This window comes from Schistosoma haematobium, chromosome ZW, assembly GCF_000699445.3.
Source record: "Schistosoma haematobium chromosome ZW, whole genome shotgun sequence".
NCBI classification, from domain to species: domain Eukaryota; kingdom Metazoa; phylum Platyhelminthes; class Trematoda; order Strigeidida; family Schistosomatidae; genus Schistosoma; species Schistosoma haematobium.
This window is the reverse complement of record NC_067195.1, coordinates 78780474-78802196: the sequence shown is the minus strand read 5'-3', so window position 1 is coordinate 78802196 and position 21723 is coordinate 78780474. Positions and strand designations below refer to the sequence as shown.

At 34.2% G+C, this 21723-nt stretch overlaps 1 protein-coding gene across 1 annotated transcript in view; it reads right to left on the bottom strand.

The window, feature by feature from the left end:
* The window catches only part of FER1L6_1 (Dysferlin, limb girdle muscular dystrophy 2B (Autosomal recessive)), a 117815-nt gene that overhangs the window by 14829 nt on the left and 81263 nt on the right, over positions 1–21723 (bottom strand). Inside the window, exons 30-37 of the mRNA XM_051212384.1 lie at positions 19915–20046; positions 17489–17617; positions 14324–14503; positions 13383–13501; positions 11058–11221; positions 7982–8250; positions 5952–6064; positions 3175–3362 (exon numbers count right to left, since the gene is read on the bottom strand). Of these exons, the coding sequence (XP_051072566.1) occupies positions 3175–3362; positions 5952–6064; positions 7982–8250; positions 11058–11221; positions 13383–13501; positions 14324–14503; positions 17489–17617; positions 19915–20046 (1294 nt within the window). The remainder of the gene's footprint in view (positions 1–3174; positions 3363–5951; positions 6065–7981; positions 8251–11057; positions 11222–13382; positions 13502–14323; positions 14504–17488; positions 17618–19914; positions 20047–21723) is intronic.

Below are 21723 nucleotides of genomic sequence, written 5' to 3'. Positions count from 1 at the left end.
CCATACTATTTCTTATCTCAATGTAAAATTCTATTACATATCAGTGGTTGTAAGCAGCTGACGAGAAACCTCGAAATATTATGAATTCACCCTATTCTACATCAACATTTGTTCTTGCTTCATTCAGATACTGTAGACAGTCAATATAGGTACTTGTATTGTGCTCCATGGTATTGAAATCATTTATTGATATCTAATTTTCACGTCTCTACAATTTATTCTAGCTAGATATCTCCTTGTTTGAAATTATTTCCTATCAATTATATTATATTCACTTTCATTTCCATTGTTCACTTTATTACTCTTCTATTTTGTTTTAAGAATATCCACCTCCAATAATTAGTTATTTAAAAATATTCAACAATACAGAATAGGTGGAATCTAGGACACGCATTTCGTCCTACATAATACTCGTCATCTGGATATACCTGCATACCAGAGTTGATATTCACACTGAGATCCGAAACCAGTACCGTTCGCTACAAACACTAACACTTCATTCATTCAAGTATTAAATCCACATAAATGCTCAGTTGTGCAAAGACTATGAATTTTGATTTAATTTGCAATGATTTGGATTGTCTCGTTGTTGATATTTTGAATGATGATCATTCTCGGTTGGAAATCGGCATATGATGCAAATATACCAACCAAGGCTGATCAAACCTTAGTCAAAATATTAACAAACAAATAATCCAAACCACTAGAAACTAAATTATTTAATAATATTTAATATATGGGTGTGGATATTGTCTAATTTTCACTGAAATCATGAATCGATCTAAGTTAGATCACCATTGAAAACATGCAGCACTGGATGGCCGTTTCGTCCTAGCACATGAGTTATCGGTAGTGAACGTCCACAATCCAGCATACAAGACTCAAATTCAGGACCTTCGGTTTCGCGCACGAACGATTAACCTCTAGACCACTGAACCGGTATATATGACAATACTTTTTAATTATATGAATGTAAAATGGGGCCCTAACAATCCATCTTTTTAAACTTGAACGGTATATACAAAGCAGATATATGCTTCCGATCATTCATCCATGACCCTATCAGTTAATTTTCATAAACGGTAATTTGATTTTAATACATCTTCCTGATGTTTTCAATCTTCTTAATGTTAATTATTTGTCATTATCACTTTCACGTTTTTAATTGAATGTTAACCTTTCTCATACTTGTCAAGTGAACAATTGATCACCTCACATTTGATTTCATCTTATTATCTCTCTTCGATTCTCTTCTATATTACGTAACTTTCCTTGACACATAATATGATGTAATGTCTCTTCTATCTTTCAATGGATTATTTTATTTGTAAATTAACTGTAAATACGATCTTTCAGATTGAGTAAATGATATAATCTTCTAAAATGAACTCATTGAGAAAAGATTCTAGTGCCTGGCGCGAGACTGATAGGTTCTGGGTTCGAATCTTGCGGGGGGCGGGATCGTGGATGCGCACTGCTGAGGAGTCCCATACTAGGACGAAACGGCCGTCCAGTACTTCCAGGTTTTCCATGGTGGTTTAGCTTCAATTGACTCATGATTTCAACCAGTGAAATTTCTAAAATCTCCACAAAACCCATTTTGATAGTGTCTTTAATTGTCTGAACAAAATGATGACGTTGTTTGTTCATTAAGTTAACCAATAACTGTTCTACATACTTGATATGACATAACAGAATAAGCATTGTGAAGTGAATAATGATAGTTCTTTTCAATACCAACAATTAAATAGTTTGGAACTCTTGAGTCGTGTTCATGAATGATCTAAATTAGTTGAAGTTTGTCATAAAACATTGACTTATTAGCTCATAGACGTTATAGTCACTATGAAATTATGATGGTCTTGAGTTTAAGCTTTTATGAGAGTAAGCTACTGAAATGTCTCTAAATAAAATGAAAAGTTATTGAATGCTTCCCCTTTTTTTAAGGGTTTTAAAGTTAAAGTTAGTTTCCCGACAGTAGTTATATCCGAACGGAAAAGTTTGTCCAGTATTTCATTGTTGAAATTCTTCAAAAACTTTTATATCTATCAAATGAATCCTCTGGATCTTTGTACTTCTATCAAAATAAATATGAGGAATTATGAAGCATCCTGTCATGTATAATGGATTACAGTACTCCATAAATCAGAAATATTTACAATTGCACAAGAAGGTGGCTATCAGAACTCAGTAGCTATGTGGATAATGCGATGGCGTTTAAACCGAACGGTACTGGATTCGAGTCCCGGGGTGAACGTCAACTCTGGTATGCTGGTACATCTAGCTGACGACACCCAAATAAGACGAAACGCGCGTCCTGGATTCCACTGCTAGCCATTAAAAAGCTTGTGACTTAAGTCTATATCGAGGCAATCTGCACAGGATGCATGTATGCTAATAAGAGACTGATCAGTTGCAGTTCTAAATGGGAAGATACAAGTAAAACAACACCAGGTGAATTTAATATTTACAGTGTTTTAATAAGTGATAAGTATAAGATTTCATTCATTGCCATGTATAACTATATATCAAAATGGACTCGATCGGCAGGAAACTCTAACATATAAAAATATTACCCTCGATGTCAGACGGTTTGAATGGTCCACGCTTAATTGAGGTAAAAATGATCGTTGAATGAACTGGTATACAATTTATCTGAGTTTATAATTCGTCATAGAACATTCCCATAAAATTGTCTTTACTAGTGACAAAATTTGATATGAATATCTTAAACTTTCTGCTGAAGGCCTTGTCGAACAAAATATTACTTGCTTAGCGTTTTTTTTTTTAGCGAGTTAGTTTTCTACGGGATGGGGTCGCTATCCCCATGCCCAACCCTCCTCCTTTATCAGGGCTTGGGACCGACAGTAGCCCTCGGAGGGACTCCAGGCGGACAAAACATACTAAGTTGAATATGAGACAGAAACTCAATGATAACATTTGATGCGAATTTCATTATTTCCTAAATAAACCGTAAATGGTGATGTGAAACCATGAGTTTCCACTTATTGGCTTAAAAGTAATATGCAAGTCAGAACACCTGAAAATCATGTTTTCAAACGTATATGTAGTACATACTACTGATTCTTACTACATTAGATTACCAATATACTTTTATCATTACAAAACTTGATCTAATGCAAATGAAATTAAATCCATTGTGAAATAACTTACCAATAAAATTATCTCTTGTAATAATATCAGCATCCCATACTTGTAATGTCAATTCACAATTAGCTTTAATCATATGTGGTTCAATATCGAATGTTCCTTTAATTGGATAAATTATTCTATCTTCTGCTTTAATATAATCAAATGGAAATATAAAACGCCAATTGAAATTTCCTTCACCAGATAATGATCTAAAATCAAAGTTGATGATAAGAAATGAATAGAAGATTTGTAGTTGAGTTTTTGAAGGAATCAACTGTCAAACAATATATAGCAGATTTATGCCTTGATTTTTGAAAAGGCATGTGTTAGGAGTGAATTAAAATGTAGGCTGAAATTGATTCATCCATATCCTTTAAACATATTCTGACATAAACGGTACTGATGCTCTTAAGAATTATACTTACACGGTTGATTGTAAACTTAAAATTTACAATGGTTTTATTTACTAAATGAAATCATTGAGAAACCATTGAAAAACAGGAAGCGTTTGATAGTCATTTCGTCATGGTTTGGTAGTCACAGATGTTACTTAGGATCGAATTGAGGTAATTTTAAAGTTCTGAAGAAAAAAACAACAGTGGTATTATTTTATTCCGTACTATTTGAGTATGGGAGTCTGTGGAGATTGTAGTATTTTCAGAATTGAATTTGCTTGTCCCGCGTGTAAGATCATGGGTGCCCACTGCTGAGAAGTCCCATACTAGGGAGAAACGGCTTTCTTTTGTTTCCAGGTTCTCAATGGTGGTCTAACTTAGATTGACTAGTGAATTCAACTTTGAAAATTCGTACTATATATTTATTTCTTCGAATGACATTTACATAATGATAATTACACAATAGTATCATCATCGTCATCACTAATAACAATAATAATGCTAGTTATGTTTTTAAATCGTTTTATTTACCAAAAAAGCGGTTAGACTAGTTTACGGGCTATCTTTGACCTTGAGAATGTTCACCCAGTAACGAGAATTAAATGAGAGTTATAAACCAGTGCGATGGATTAGAATTATAATTTACAGTTGATAATTAGGGTTAAGAAAATTAGATTTAGGGTTTTTATCACGAACTGACATCAGCTGAAATGTCAAGCGGCTATTTAGTCAATTGGATGAATGAATTTCACATCAAAATCCAAGACCTGTTACCTTATATCTGATTGGATTGTCCATAAATTATAGTCTGGCCAAAAACGTGTAAAATGGGAGTGAAATAGTTTTACATCACTTCTCACTCGTCAATAGTCATATAACTAATTTTAGTTCATAATAATAATTTGAATTAAATAAGCTAAAAATAACATATAATAATATTAGGTTACGTAGTAGTAACGGGTATCATGCTGTCTAGTCCTTAGTGTTGATAATAGAGTATTCTAATGTAAATGATATGTTAAATGCTCGCGCGCGAAACCATTAGGTCCTGGGTTCGAATCTCGCAGGGGCGAGGTCGTGGATGCGCACTGCTGAGGAGTCCCACACTAGGACGAAACGGCCGTCCACTGCTTCCAGGTTTCCCATCGTGGTCTGGATCCAGCTGACTCATGATCTTAACCATTTAAATGATATCTCTTGGTTGAATATTTAATTCACTGTTTAATATTCTAAGGTCGGTTACTGACCTACGGGGAGTATTATTTCTCACAAGAATCTAAATATGTTTATATATTTAAGTCTAAAGTCCAACTGTCTCACAACATATAACAATATTAGTTCCAATCAAATCATAAAGTAAAGTAACCGTAAAATATACAAAACTGTCTCTGTTACCATTTCGCCAATCAATTTTTGTATGATAGGCTGAAAGATTCTAAACATATCATATGTATGTGTAAAAGCTAAACACCTCATATCCGGCCTCAAGGTCAAATGGTAGGTGAGATATCATAAACAAGGTGGTAGATCATTTAAGAAAATCGATTATACATTTAGTCATGGTCACAGACCATATATAAGTTAACCAGTTACAAGTGAATAAATGTGTGAATAGCTGTGATTCCTGTACATTATTCGTTCAGTTTTTCATTCTAATCAATTATGAGTCCTTTCTCTTGAGTTACTAGTTGAGCAAGAGTATAGGAGGTGAGTGAATAGTGTAGCTCAATCGAACACAGAAGGTCATAATCTTACATTTTCATCAATAGGGCACTTATCAAACTGTTCTTCCATGTTAGCTTTGTGTACTCTAAACTTGAAGCTTTCTTTAAGTTCACTATCTTTGGTAATTTCTTCAGATACTGACAATCAACTATAAATGTCTAACATACTTTTCAATCAAAGATTGTCACAAACGTTTATGCTGAAATGTCAGATATAATGATCTTAGTTCATATTTTACTTGTACAGATGGAGTTATGGACGAAATTATAATTTATGAACGAACCAATCAGATATAAGATAACGAGTCGTGAATTTTGGCGCGAAATTCATTCATACATTTAGCTAAATAGAGTTTTGGCATTATATTTGATGTCAGTTCGTGGTGTAAATCCTAAATTTAATTTTTAACTCTCATTTAGTCCTAATCAGTTAATGTCCACTCTCAAGATTATTTTAGTGTCGCTCAAAAGTCGTCTATAAATTATAGTCTCACTGAGTTATGAAATGAAATCATAAAAGAATTTATAATCACCAACATTGTACCTCTGGTATTTTTCTGAGTTTGACTGTTTAGAGAATTGAAGTCTCTTAACATATCGAGAATGTAAAAACCCCAAGTACCAAGTAGTGATACAGGCAACATAAGAATACTCAACTATCTATAAATATTCCACTAACCTATAATGAACATCAGTTTTTTGATCATCAATTCCAACACCTTTTACCCATCCTTTAACATAAATATCAGAACTTCTTTCAGAAGAGAATAATGAAGTGTCAGTAAGTTTTACCTGGAAGTTTTGAAGAAAAAAAAACCAAAGCAAAGATGCAATAAAATTTGAGGAAAAATTCCATTCTTAACTTAGAGAATATGAGATGAACACACAAATGAGAAATATTGTTTTTAATTGAATTTTCATCAGGCTTACATTTAGAAGTATTTCTATGGATAATATGACAACAATATAAAGCAATCAAGTCAATTTATTAATTTATGATAATAATGAAAAGTTGTATAACTAATCATCTTGATTCAGTGATTTAAATATGAGGCGCTAGAAGAGAGACCTTAAAGTCCCGAGTCCGATCTCAGATGCGGTCATCAGTAAGTATTGTTGATGAGCTCCATACTAGGATGAAATGGCTATTCAGTGTGTTTCTTCGTTTTTAGTTATTATCTTACTAAAGTCAGTCTTTGATTGAAATCATGAACTGATGGGTGGTAGACCACCATTGAAAACCTGAAAGCACTGGACGACCGTTTTGTCCTACTGTGAGACTCCTCAGCAGTGCCCATCCACGATTCCGCTCGCGTCCTTTGAACCCAGGGCCTTCAGTCTCGCGCGCGAACGCTTAACCTACTGGACCACTGAGCCGGCATCTAATAGTGTTAATGTCGAACCTCAAACAATCAAATCAGTCTATAATACAAACGATGAAATACAGTAATCGTTGCAAACCGTACAGTAATTATTATACCACAATAAGTGGAAGGTACAAATCGATATTAACATGACAAATACAACAATAGTAAGTGTAGCAAAACAATTTCAACAGGCATAATATATGAAATGTGGTTAGCAGTGGGAACTAGGATATGCGTTTCATCCTATTCGGGACTTGTCAGCTGGATGTATCTGGATTCAAAAATGGATATATCGAGGCAATCTGCACAAGACTCATCTACTTCCAGTTCAAATATCAACAATGAGATAATACAATCCATCTTAAATTGAACTGAAATTTGAATCGATGTTACAACATAACAAGTAGTTCAAAACCTAAAAAAAATGAGCATTAAAATAGCGGTAATTCGTGGCAAACGTTGTAAACTACGAAACTCACCTGTCTCCATAAACATATGGCACTAATAATAATTATGTGCTTAAAGTTTATCAGGCATCACTCATTTACCCATTTAAGGTATTGGGATGAAGTTTTGAAATATCTCAAGCTGCTTGAAGTTACACCTGTGGACTATTGAGTGAAGGCTCAATAGTTTGGAGGTTAAGCACTCGCAGTGAGACCTGGATGCCCTGGATTTGAATCCCCGGTGACTCCGTGAATGGGTGGTGTCTAATATTAGAACGGAACGGCTGTTTAGTGATAGTTTCCAATGGCTGTCTAAGGTCATTTCATGAAGTAAACTATGAAACTTTTTGATGGAATTTTATTCTCTGAGCTGGATGGTTTGGTCGTCGAGCTTCTGAACGACATCATCAGCACAAACTTCAGGTAGAAGTGAAGTGTTCCAATTTCTCCACATATGGCTCACACCTTGTCCTGTAGACCTCGATCCTGATTAGTTAATCAATCAGAATAATGATGAAAGCTCCACGAACAAACCATCCAGCTCAGAGAACAAAACTCCATCAAAATCACCCAACTGAGCTACAAATCTTCTCCACCACCATGAAACTTTGTTTATGTTCATTTATGTCTGTTTTATTTACATCTACATATATGAGAAAAAAACAATGAAATAATCAATTCATCTCATCCATAGTCTCTATCTATCGTAACTTTTCGATACTGGACATGATGTCAGAGTGTTTATTACCAATAAATGTGCTATACTCTAAATCATTTCATTACGAAACATGCTACTATAGTCATAGGCCATGTTGTCATTAAACATCAGTGTAACTATTTAAAACGATATTAATAAAGATTATCTTAGTTTAATTAACTAATATAAAATAATTTACATCAGCTGTATTCCACACAATAACACGTAATTCATATCCAGCTGGTACACGTGGTGAAATATTTATAGCCGGTGGTGGAACAGCAACTTCTCTTTCAAACATATCAATCCACATTTGTAGTCGACCTTGAATTAAACCTGGATTATCGGGATGTTTTAAAGAACGTGTTTCCACATGTTCACTAACTAATTTCACATCTTTGTTTGTAATCAATGACCAATTATGTAATGCTTCTAAGGCCAATGGTTCTACTGATTTAACTGTTATACCTATAAAATTCAAGAAAATAGACTTAATTAGAGAATTATCAAAGGTGATAAGTAGTATAGAGTACACTCTAGTTGCAAACTATTAAATTACGTAATGTTTTTAGTAAAATGAAAAAAATAAATCGTTAGTCTAAATGATACGCAGTAGTTGGATTCTTTTATAAATAAAGTTAAATAGACAGATATAATTTAAGTGTTCTTCAACTGCATTAAGAAAAAGATTAATCCATACATGAAACTTAACAAAATTTCTGTCTAGTTATTCAACAACAAATGCAGGAGAAAACGACCAGTGTAGCAGCAGCCTCAGCAGCAGTAGGTCTCAATATAAACAAAGGGAAAAGTAAGATTCTCCGATATAATACAGCATGCACCAATCCAATCACAATTGACGGAGAAGATTTGGAAGATGTAAAAACCTCTACATATTTGGGCAGCATCATTGATGAACATGGTGGGTCTGATGCAGATGTGAAAGTGCGGATCGGTAAAGCAAGAGCAGTATATTTACAAATGAATAACATCTGGAACTCAAAACAACTGACAACCAACACCAAGGTCAGAATTTTCAATACAAACGTCAAAACAGTTCTACTGTATGTGGCGGAAAGTTGGAGAACTACCGAAGCCATCGTCCAGAAGATACAGATGTTTATTAACAGTTGTGTACGCAAAATACTTCAGATCCGTTGGCCAAACACTATCAGCAACAACCTACTGTGGGAGAGAACAAACCAGATCCCAGTGGATGAAGAAATCAGGAAGAGTGGCTGGAAGTGGGTAGGACACACATCGAGGAAAGCACCCAACTGCGTCACAAGACAAGCCCTCACATGGAATCCTGAAGGTCAAAGGAGAAGAGGAATACCAAAGAACACATTACTTTGAGAAATGGAGGCAGGCATGAGAAGAATGAACAAGAATTGGATAAAACTAGAAAGGAAGGCATAGGACAGAGTGGGATGTAGAATGCTGGTCGGCGGCCTATGCTGCATTGGGAGTAACAGGCGTAAGTAAGTAAGTAAGTATTCATTCTTGACCTGGCTAACCGTTTTTCTGTAAAAAGTTGACTTGGTGTTGTTTTACTTGTACCTTCCCAATGTTATTTAAGATTGCAATTGATCAGTCTCTTTTTGGCATGTGGGTATTAGAACTCTGTAGCTATGTGGATAACGTGATGGCATTTGAAGCGAATGGTACTGGGTTCGAGCCGCGGGGTTAATATCAACTGTGGTATGCAGGTACATCCAGTTGACTAGTCCCAAATAGAATGAAATGCAAGTCATGGATTCCACTGCTAGTTAATATCCATTTTTGCTTAATAAGTTTCATTAAATTCCAATAGTCAGTGTGTTAACTGTCTTCTTTGAGCATTTTGGAAAGATCCATAAATTATGATGAATTTTGATAACTGTCCGTCAAATTTTGATAAAAATTGACAATTTTTTTATAAAGCTCGGTTTGTGTATTGTAATTAGTGTGAATATATAACTTAGTGTTTCCATTTTCTCATCAGTTAATTAAAAGTATTTGCAGTTTAAAAATTTCTCTAGTCATTATCATTGTGGTATGTACTACTTATATCGACATACATAAGCAGTATGTAACACCAACCATATATGAAATGCCTGTTAAAAGAAGGTTGAGAAGATTGAACTGAAGAAAACAGTAAGGAAAGCATGAAGCAAGTGGAAATTGGAAGAATTATGAAAGATGTAAAACACAATTGATGGAAGATGAGCGAATAAAATATTTGATGTAGGGTTTTCACATTTTACCAAAGTACTAAACAATAAAATGGCTTTCTCCCCCTTAGTATTCGTTTACATCATGAGTTTTTAGTATTTAAACATCACATGAATGGAGTCATAAATTAACACACTTAGTATGTAGTTATGGCCGTAATTCATAAGTAACGCGGATGAGTTATATGCGAGGTTCCACGTGTTAACGAGAATCCACGAGGAATTTTTACGTAAAAAGGGGTCGTCATAGACTAAACAATTAAAACCCTATTAATCTTATTTTACAATGATCAACGTAATATATATATTGACAAGCAGAAGTATACTACGTAGGATCTAAAACTATCTTAAACGTCTTTACGCCTTTTAATATATCTCATTCCACTAATGAAATTATAGGAATGTTAAGTGTTTAGTCATCATTATTCCTGAGCCTCGTCATTCAATTTCCTTTCCAGGAGATATTTAACGCTGACACCGTTCCCGATGAACTAAAAACAGTCGAACATACAACACAACCTGGTACATGTATAACGATAAACTTATCATAGTAATAATCGCTGTTATTGTTTTGTGGTCTCTGTCTCTGTTTTCTTTTCTCGTAATTATTTCTACCAATTTCAATGTTTACTGTTAGGTCAGTGAAATAACATTGACCACTACTCAGATTTTTCTAAGCCTCAAGGCCAACACTAGTCAACCGTCAGCATTCATGTAAAGATTTCGAATGAAAATTTGAAGTTACTTGAGTAAACGTTTCTAATTTCTCATTGAGGTAATTGCACTATGTCATTCATTAGTTGGTTGATAGACTGTATTTTGTAATGGGATAGGATGGGAGCCATGTTATTGCCAATATTAACTTTACTAAATGATTGTATTGTAATAATGGGTTTATCAGTAACTAGTTTAAAAACACACTTGTAGACCATAACCGTTTTCTCAATTATTTTCGCCATTTTAATCATTGAACACGGATTATTCATTTCTAAGTAGTTACGATTACCTTAACACTACTTGTTAGTAACATAAAATTTGAAGCTAAAATAATTTACAACCTACCAGTTTCATTTCGGATTTCTGTATTAGCAAAAAACGACTCATTGCCTATGGTGATTTTATTCTCCAATATATTATAAACAGGCTGCTCAATACCATATTTTTCACATAGCTTAGCTAATATTTCCGTCGGTTGTTGATTGTCTTTCCATTGACAATAGCCATGACTGAAATTTTCAAGGAATAGTATAAAGTAAGGTATCACAAAAAATTTGAAGAGTTTATTGTGAAACACTGATTTTCGATTTAAACCTCACTAATAGATTAGGTCTGATGTATTAACGACTGGAAAATGTCAGTAGTTTCGTCCGAATTTGTCGGAAACAGTAAATGATCTTAAGATAGAGGAAGTCTGTGGTTTGCGTCTATTGGTTTTTGAATGTGTGGTTCACGTGAAGGCGTTGTCTGTCATCACTGATATGTATAATTTCAAAATGTAACCCTTACAGCTTAACACAACCATATAACATTAGTCTAACTTGATGTGTTACTCTTTAATAATCAAGTGAATTACGTACCTACGTCTTCATTGTGTTTTTTAAAGCGTTAATGTCAGTGAGAAACACTAGCGGTCGAAATCGGTAAATTCTTAGCATTTTATTTTCATAATAATACTGTATTTTCTAGGAATCTTGAGTCTCATAAGTATGAACTGGGTGAGATTATTTATACATATTAGACAGCGTATTTGATGTGAATGATGTTCAGTGTTTGGAGGTAGTCTGTAGGAAGTCCTGGAAGTGGGTTTCGTGCTAGTCGATATTCGCCAGTAAGTACACGTGAGATTCGAACTCATATTACCCAACTTCACAACCTGAAATTTCATCACCCAGCTATTCCGGAAGTAATAAACCTTCTGTTAAAATAAAATATTTAAATTTGACTAATCACTAAATGAACTCCGTCTGGAGCCCCTCCGGAGGCTACTGCCGGTCCTAAACTCCGATAAAAGAGGAAGGTTGGTCCTGGGGTTAACAACCCCATCCCGTAGAAAACTAACTCTCTAAAAAACGCTAACCAGAAATCACTAAATGGAGACCAGTGTTGTGTTTTCCCAACTCCCATTTAGAAATAGATCTTCACTATGTGCATGTTATAATGTAATTATGCTGAGAATTCCACATTGTACTAGAGATAAAATACTGAATGGAGCGATTGTTGTTACTATTATTGTTCTTATCAATGTTTTTATTGTTACAGTTATTGTAGTTAATAAATATGTGGAGTTCAGTAACAGATTACTATAATTTTGTTTGAGAAGTAGTGATATCAGCTATTTATTCATCACCTAAAAGCATCTCCAAACACTACCTCGCATGGCTTTTTAAAGGAGAATACAAAACATTTACCAGTTCAGTACAAGAGCATCTAATCAACTCTGAATACATCGTTCCAAAGGAGTCTTCCTTCAAAATAATCTACGCAACCAAAGGAACTAGATAGAATGAAGGTCGAATCAAAAACTTATGCACTGCTGAGGCGTTTGCGATCCACCAATTCAATCCCGAATTATTTACAACCTCTCATACTTCCTTGGCCCTAATTCTCTTCTGTAGTATGCTTTGGTCTTGCTTTATTTTAAATTATTGTTTTGTAACCTCAAACCAAATTTAATTATTATTATGACTTTATGTTCTGCATTTTTCTCCAAATCTGTCAAGTGGACAATTATCTTTCATAATTCTGACCCGTAAATTATTTTCATCCTTCCATTTTTCTTTAACCCCTCGATCATTACGTAAACTTTTTTGATAATTGGAGTCTCGAACCAACTTATCATGCAATCTTTTCTATCCTTCTATAGACTCATATATTAACCCTACAACAATAAATACTAATGTATAGCTTAACTAAATGATTTCGTCAAAATGAGAGTTTTCTTTGCTGAATTCTATCCATTTTTACTCGATGACAAAATGGGTTATTTTAATTAATTGTAGAAAGTTAAAGATTAATTAATTAATTATTTAATACCTGAATTCATGAGTCGATTAAATCTAGACCATCATGGAAAACGTGGAAGTACCGGACAACCGTTTCGTCCTACTATGGAACACTTCATCAGTAAACATTCATGATCCCACTCGCGGAATTCGTACCTAGGACCCTTGGTCTCGTTGAAGAGTCCCATACTAAGGACGAAACGACCTTCCAGTACTCCCATGTTTTCCATGGCGGTCTAGTTTTAATCGACTCATAAATTCAAATATTAAATTACTACACTCTCCATAAAACCCCCTTTCTGATAATAAATCATTGTTAAACTAATAATAAGTTTATATCACATTATAAATGAAAACCAATATTTGTAAAAGAAAGAGAACTTACGCATAATATTTAGGCATTAATCCACAAGTAGCACGATGAGCACTATGGAAACGATTTTCAATATCAATATGTGTTTCTCCAATCAATGTATCTGCTCCAACTCTTTCATGATCCATCATCTTAGTCAAGAACAAAAAGAAAACATTTGTCATAAGTTTCGATTTTATTATCCGATCAGTAATAAACTGTTTTATTTCTCATCAACATGAATTATAGATTGAATGAATTGAAGTAGAAAGAAAGGTGGATCTTATTTTAAAATGATCTCTTATTAAAGTCTATCCTTAAAAAAAGGAAACATATTTCAAGCGAATAAGATGCTGATCATTTGGAGCAAACGTTTGAGTTGATAATGCTGTCTAGAAAGACAATGAAAGCTCTAAGATTAAACTACCTAGCTCACAGAGGGCATTTTCACTAAAACAGGAAACAATAAATGCTTCATAGCAACTTAAAAATCTAAACTTGTTATACAGAGTATTATAATCAATAATCGTGGTTGTTGGGGGTGTCCCAAAATATCCTTTTGTTCAAATCCTTAAAGGAGGAAAAACGCCAGGGAATGGTTTATTCAATCATTGTTGAATAGAATCTTCTCAGAAATCTCTAGAAAATACAGAATCACATGCCACGATTTCGATTGGTTATTTACCCTTAATACTACCATATCAAGTATGGTCCTAGAAATTATCAGAAGCTTAAGATCGTGTGTAACTTTATAAATACCCTCGTTCTTCTATACATCAACTAACCTTGAAGTAAAGCTTTTACTCGAAATTCATGCCCCTTTTCTAATGTTCCAGCTAGAGTGTAGAAGTAGTTGGAGTGATCGAAGTTGGCTAGAGCCACAGTTTATGTATATCGGTAGCAAGACTTATAAACAATAACCATAGTACACAAATGTAAATAATAATAATAATGAATAATTCACATCAGTTCACCTGTATACTAAGTAAAGAATCCATTGGTAAATGTGCTACAAATTCATAATATTTTCCAAATACCGGATTTAATGTTTTCGGTTTATAATCATCACGATCATTAATAACACATTTACCCAATGATACAATCAAATATGGATCAGATTTGCCATTTGGATCGGTTGGATGTAATTTGATTGCCTTATTAAAATAAATTTTTTAGAAAATTTTCTTTGAAAACAACAGAATTTAAATAGAAATATTTAAATGTATAATCAGTAATCTAGAGGTTAAGTGCTCGTGCGCGAGACCGTTAGGTCCTGGGTTCGAGTCTGGCGAGGCATGATCGTGGATGAGCACTGCTGAGGAGTCCCACAATAGGACGAAATGACTGTCCAATGCCTTCAGGTTTTCTATAGTGGTTTAACTTCAATTGACTCATGATCTCAACCATTGAAATTAGTATAATTAATTCGTTTAAACAAGAGAGAATATATACGTATATAATCAAATAGTGTTATATTCAAGTTGGAAATCTTACGATTAGTTTATATTTAACTGTTATTTGATATCTAGGTTATTGAATTATATTAGTGATAAGCATTGATATTGTATGATGAAGCTACAGTCCAAACAACCATATATCTTCTAGATAAGTATATTTTATGTAATTGTAGCTGGTGTGGAAAGTGAGAGTGGATAGTTGTTGGCTAGACAAACTTTTACGGAGATCAATGCTGAGGATATGACATCTTAGTTGATATTTGGAATCAAAAGTACATTCTAGACTATGAAGGTTAGCTGTTATCAAACAAAGGATATTAGCTTCGAAATGATGACAATATTAACAAATTTAATCCTGTTTGAAAGATAAATGAACTAGTTATATTTAGTAAACGAGAGAAGAAAATGATGCATATAGAAGGAATTAAATCCATATCACTCAGAGACAGAGATGTTATTACTGACACTATTGAATCATTTATCCTATAGCAGATCAATCATGACTGTAATAGATCAAGTAGTGATGTCCTTAACTATCAACACGATTTCATCCACTATTTCGAGATAAAATATATATACCTATTATTGCGCTGAAATATATAAATTGCTCAAATAATATATTATCAAAAAAGAAATTGAAGTAGATAATCCACGTTAGTAATTAATTGCAGTAGTAATAAATATTCGGATTTTAGAGAACCGGAGTTTTATTTTCAAAAGAAATTTGTACAGCTGCTTCTAACACCGTGATCAGCTTTACATTTATCATATGCTCACTAGTCACGGTCTCCAAGAGGTATTTCCTGGAGTTATTGTGAGAAACAGTGGCTAGTGGAGTGCAACTGGGTCTCTTGTGAAATAATAACTCACTGATAATAATAGTGGATGTTCGCTCAATTTCGTGGATTAGTTAAAGTTAGACATTACCACCGTCGAATGGCAGCTCAGTGGTCTAGTGTTTAAGCGCTCGCGCGCGAGACTGATAGGTCCTGGGTTCGGATCTTGCTGGGTGAGAAGAGTCCCGTCCAATGATCCCGGGTTTTCTATGGTGGTCTAGCTTCAATTGACACATGAATTCAACTATTTAAATAGTCATTTTATTTATAAGAAAACCTGATTTGATCAATATACATGCAACTTCCTTCTTCTTCATATTTTCACAAATTTGTTCCTTTTTATTCACATATTATAGTCATTATGATTCACGTATCTGTTTATTATTATTATTATTATTATTATTATTATTATTATTATTATTATTAGTGGCTTTATTCAATATTATATTTTCGGTACAATATAGAATTCTCAGCACAAAGTATTTTGACAAGTTTCCTTTCCTTCATTTTTAATCTATCCTGACGATAAACATTGAATGACCACCAGCTAGATGTTAGCAGTTCAGGAAATGACATCTGAATGATGTTCATTCTTTTTAATGCATATTGCTAGTAATCACGATGTCTCTGTTGTACCTTTTTAGTAACTTGTACAAATAAACTACTCCTAAACGCGCCTTGAATAAGTTATGTGATGAATAAACAAAATGATGTGTTAAAACAGAGAAAAAACATAACTTATTCACATATCTAGATGACAGAAACAGGTATAGCCCAGATATTCAAGGAGGCCGCCAATATTTGATATGATGTATGATTCCATTATTGTTTCTCTTAAACTATACTTACTTACGTACTTACGCCTGTTACTCACAATGGAGCATAGGCCGCCGACCAGCATTCTCCAATCCATTCCGTCCTGGGCTTTCCTTTCCAGTTCTATCCAATTTTTGTTCATTTTTCTCATATCTGTCTCTTAACCTATGATATCTCTATATTTATTTTAATGATTTCTCTCATAATTTATTCCATTTACTATTTCATACTAAACAAGTCAATCTTGACAATTTTATTCACTTGTGCTAACAATCTTGTAGCTAAGTATATAAGTGGGTACCGCGATAACGTTTGAAGCGACGGTGCTGAGTTCGAGTCCCAGAGTGAACATCAACTCTAAGATACAGGTTCATCCAGCTTACAAGTCCTAAATAGAATGGAACGCGCGTCCTTGATTCCACTGCTAGCCCTTATCCATCTTTGCTTAGAATCCTGTATTTATATGTTGTGATTTTAAATGATGTATCCACCTTAAACTTAAATTCCTTTATGGAATATTAGTTTGCGTTTACAACACTGTAAAACTGGATAAGAATTTATTTTTACAAAAATTTTTTTTCATTCAATCTACGTATTTCTCAATAGTTGAAATCATGAGTCAATTGAAGCTCGATTACCATGAAACACCTGGAAGCACTGGAAGGCCGTTTCGTCCTAGTATGGGACTCCTCATATTTTTGTTTTAATGACATCGAAACTTCTTTTAAAAAGTTTAAGATATATTGTAATCAACGGATTGTGGAAATCATACATTGAATACTTCATTTGCAAATCCTCCATCAATTGTCTCAATCTTCATCGTTGCTATTACATTTACTGTTTGTTCCCATTCTCTTCAATTCGATCTCCTTCACTTTCTGTTGACAAGCGTTCCACTTCTGACTAGTTATACATACTACTTATATCGACAGATATAAGTAGCATACACACAATATTACTGTATATATTATAATACTATGAATCTGTTAAGAATTTAAAATGATATGTTTCAATGATTTTTCACACTTACTCTTATAACATATAATCGTACAGTTAGTTTGAACTTTGCTTTAATTGGCAATGTCTTATATAACTTTAATTGTGACATTTCAGTTGGTAAAGGTTCATCATCATTCACCGGATATATGACTAAATTACCCTGAACATTGAAAATCAAATAAATGTAAACATTACGAATAAGAAATCCATACAATATATAAACAATGATCAATGAAATATCTTGAACTTAACCCTGTACAACTTCATTTATCAATTTATATAAGTAGAATTATTGTTTATACAAAATTGTCATTTCGCCTGTTTTTACAGTTTTACTAGTTCTGATGGTTAGTCTACATCACAAACAGGCCATGACTAAATAGTGATTGAGAATCTGAAAGTATTGGATAGCTATTTGGTCCTAGTATGAGACAACTCAGAAGTAAACATCCACGATCACGCTCGAAAGTAAACCTTGGCAACTCAAGTCTTGTATTGAGTGTTTGACGGTTAGACCAATGATTTCGAATCAGATGGTTTTTTACATTTGAACGTCAGTTAATTTGTGTTAGTGTTCTGTCATTATCCGATAATATTGGTTAGTGAATAACTTAAACTGGACACTAGTGAAATACACTGGTCAAGACTTCTCACTAGTAATCCGAGAATTACTACTCTAAATTTCTTGATGTGCCAAGTATAACTTGAGAACTCAAACGCTAGAACCCTCTCAAGTCACAAATTAGAAGATAGAAGACAAGTGAAAGGAACGTTATTCCAAACAATGTCAATTATAGTAAAAAACTGTTAGGTATTTATAGTTTTTAGTAAAAACGAAATCAGCATTATAGTTATCCAATCCATATACAAGGGGTTATTAGCATTCGTCTAATAGGGAAGCTACACGCAGGGATTCTGAGATATTCTTCCAAAAGACGATTAGACGGAATGTCTTCGGCTCTTTCTGAGCTTCTTAGAGCTTACTCAAGTTCGCCCGTGGACCATCCTCACAATAATATTTTGTTGAATATAACATAAACTTCGATAAAACAATGAGAAGACGGAGTTGATCTTCTCATTGTTCTATCGAAATTTATAAAAGGGACTAATTGCTTTAAATAACATATACTCTTTAAGTAATATTTCTTCCGTTTATCAATGTTATTAACTATGGTTTGATTACCCAACAGTATGTGAACCTTTAGAACGTTTTAGTACGAACCAGTGAATCTATGCTCCATATTTTCATCGGTCTTAACAACACCATGAAAGAAAATCACCTTAAGGTCATCTACTTAGGATCTTTAAAGGTCTTTAAAGGCTTCAAGTGTTGCTGAACAAGTTGATATAATTAGTATAGGTAATGGTCAATTAAGTCATTTACATATCTAACATTCTTAGTTATTGGATTTGTTTATTTATTGGACAGACTATGTAAGCCTTAAATAATTTTAATTTCCCAAAATGTTATAAATATACAAACAAGCTTTTTCAAATTAAAACACTTATTCTACTCACAATTCTGAGTAATAACAGATTGACAGTTTGTTATCCACTAAAACTTACTTGCTTTATAGCATCTTAACCATAAATTGATGAAAACGGGTTATGAAATTCAATTCTAAGTGAGAACCGGACTCACAACAAGGCTACCTACTCTCACCCTTTCTCTTTCTTAGGGTGGTTGATTGGATTAGGAAGACCTCTATATTTGACGGGAAGCACGGAATACAATTGAAAGGTTGTATGCAACTAGACTATTTGGACTTCGCAGATCACCTAGCTCTTCTATTCAACATACATACTCTAACAAATGCAGGTCAAGATAAACAGTGTAGCAGCAGCAGCCTTTACAGCAGTAGGCCTCAACATACACAAAGAAAAAAGCAACATCATCAAACTCAACACAGAACACCAAACTTCCATGTACCTGGACAGCAGAATCATCGATGAACGAGGAGGATCTGATACAGACCATACCATTGCAAGGACAGCATTCCTGCAGTTGAAAAACATATGCGACTCAAAACAATTGTCTATCAACCAGTATCAGATTCAGAATCTTCAATACGAACGTCAAGACAGTCCTACTGTATGGAGCTGAAACTTGGAGAACTACCACATTCATCATCAAAGAAGTACAAGTATATCTAAACAATTATCTTTGCAAGATGGGACACACATTGAAGAAATTACCAAACTGGATCACAAAGCAAGCGCTAACTTGGAATCATAAAGGGAAACGGAAACGAGGAACGCCAAAGAACACATTGCTTGGGAATCGAAAACAGACACGAATAGGATCAGTAGCAACTGGAAATGATTGTCAAGAACAGGTTCCGATGGAGAATGCTGGTATTCGGTCAATACTCCTCCATGAAGGGTAACAGATGTAAGAAAGTAAATAAGTAATTAAGTAATCCTGACGTATTGTTTACTCGCACTAAAAAATGTTACCTTGAAAAATCCTGTAATGCGACTTTCAGATGCATGATCTTCCAATTGTTTTCCTTTGTAAAACGGAAGATTTAGAAAAGGTGAATTAAAACCGTTGAAATCTGGAACTTCTTCAAGTGCCACTGGATACACCTTATTTTTAAAGTAAAAAATAAGAGAATGAAAAAAAATAATTTTCCATCTTTCATTTAATTAGCAGAATGTTAATTTTTGTTTGAAAATGGAATAGGAATTTAATTTTGAAGCAAGTGAATAATTTTAGGTTGGTCAGGTCTTGTTAGCTAGATGATTTTATGATAACTGCCCACTGCATTTGACCTTTGAAGGGGTAGTGGGTGTTCAATGCTAAGGTGTTCCATACCAGGACGAAACAACTGTCCAGTATTACATAGTTTCCGGTAGTACTCCATCTGAGATCAGTGTGTGGTGAATATGACACGTAGATTGTAAAATAGTTTAGTAAACCACATTTCTAAAGAATTTATCTAGAATTATAAAGAAAGGTTCGCAAGTATTCCATTCACTCCAATGAGTGTAACGCCAGAAAAATTATCAAATCCTGATCAATAATACTGAAAGTTTATAGCACCTATCAAACCGGCAAGATGTATGGATATGTTGCTAGTGTAAGGTTATAGATCTCTTCAAAACACTGGTTCGACGAGTAATGTTGAAGTTAGACATGAAATACTAAGCAAGAATGATAAATCCACTGATGAAACTAGAAATTTTCGTCTAATAAGATAGTCCGGGTGTGCCACGCTTTCTCATTAATTGCCTATTCTGATAAACTATAGTGCCTGGAAATATATATTTGTTTATTAGAGTGTTTTCTGAAGTGAGGCTTTGCGAGATGTTATCAGTATAATAATCATTATCTAGTCTTAAAGACATTGAGTGTTATGTTCACCTGGTGTTGTTTCACTTGCATCTTCCCATTAATGTTTTAGGACTGCAATTGATCTGTCTCATGTTGGCATATATACATACTGTTCGAATTGCCTCGATATGGTCTTAATTAACAAGCTTTTTAAGCAAAGATGGATAGCGACTAGCAGTGGAATTTAGGAAGCGTGTTTCGTCCTATTTGGGACTAGTCAGCTGGATGTACCTCCATCCCAGAGTTGGTGTTCACTCCGGGGCTCGAACCCAGTACTGTTCGCTCCAAACGCCATCGCGTTATCCACTTAGCTACTGAGTCCTGATAACTACCTGCTTGTGCAACGGGGAGTGAACATTAACTCTAAGGTGCAAGTACATCCAGCTGGCGAGTCCCAAATAAAATGAAACGCGCGTCCTGGATTCCACTGCTAGCCACTATCCATCTTTGCTTAAAAAGCTTGTTAATTAAGGCTATATTGAGACAATCCGTACAGGATGTATGTATGCCAACATGAGACTGATCATTTGCAGTCCTAAATGACAGTGGGAAGATGCAAGTGAAATAACACCAGGTGAACATAACACTCAATGTCTTTAGGACTAGATAATGATTATTATACTGATAACATCTCGAATAGCCGCATTTCAGAAAACACTTTAAACCGTGCTTGTTTGTTTAACTGTACCAAAATACATACATTCTTCCTTTGATTGTGACCTGGCATGGATTCGGTTACGCTCAGTAACCACACCTGTACTCCTTTGGCACGATCTCGGTATTCTTTCGATACCACGAGATCGCCAACAAACATATCTCGCTACAACCTCCAATCGCCTTATTATATCTGGTATGCAACCTTCTTGTAGTGGTGATCATAGTCAACCACGACTAGACGCCACACTGCAGTCTTATAGAGACAATCGTAC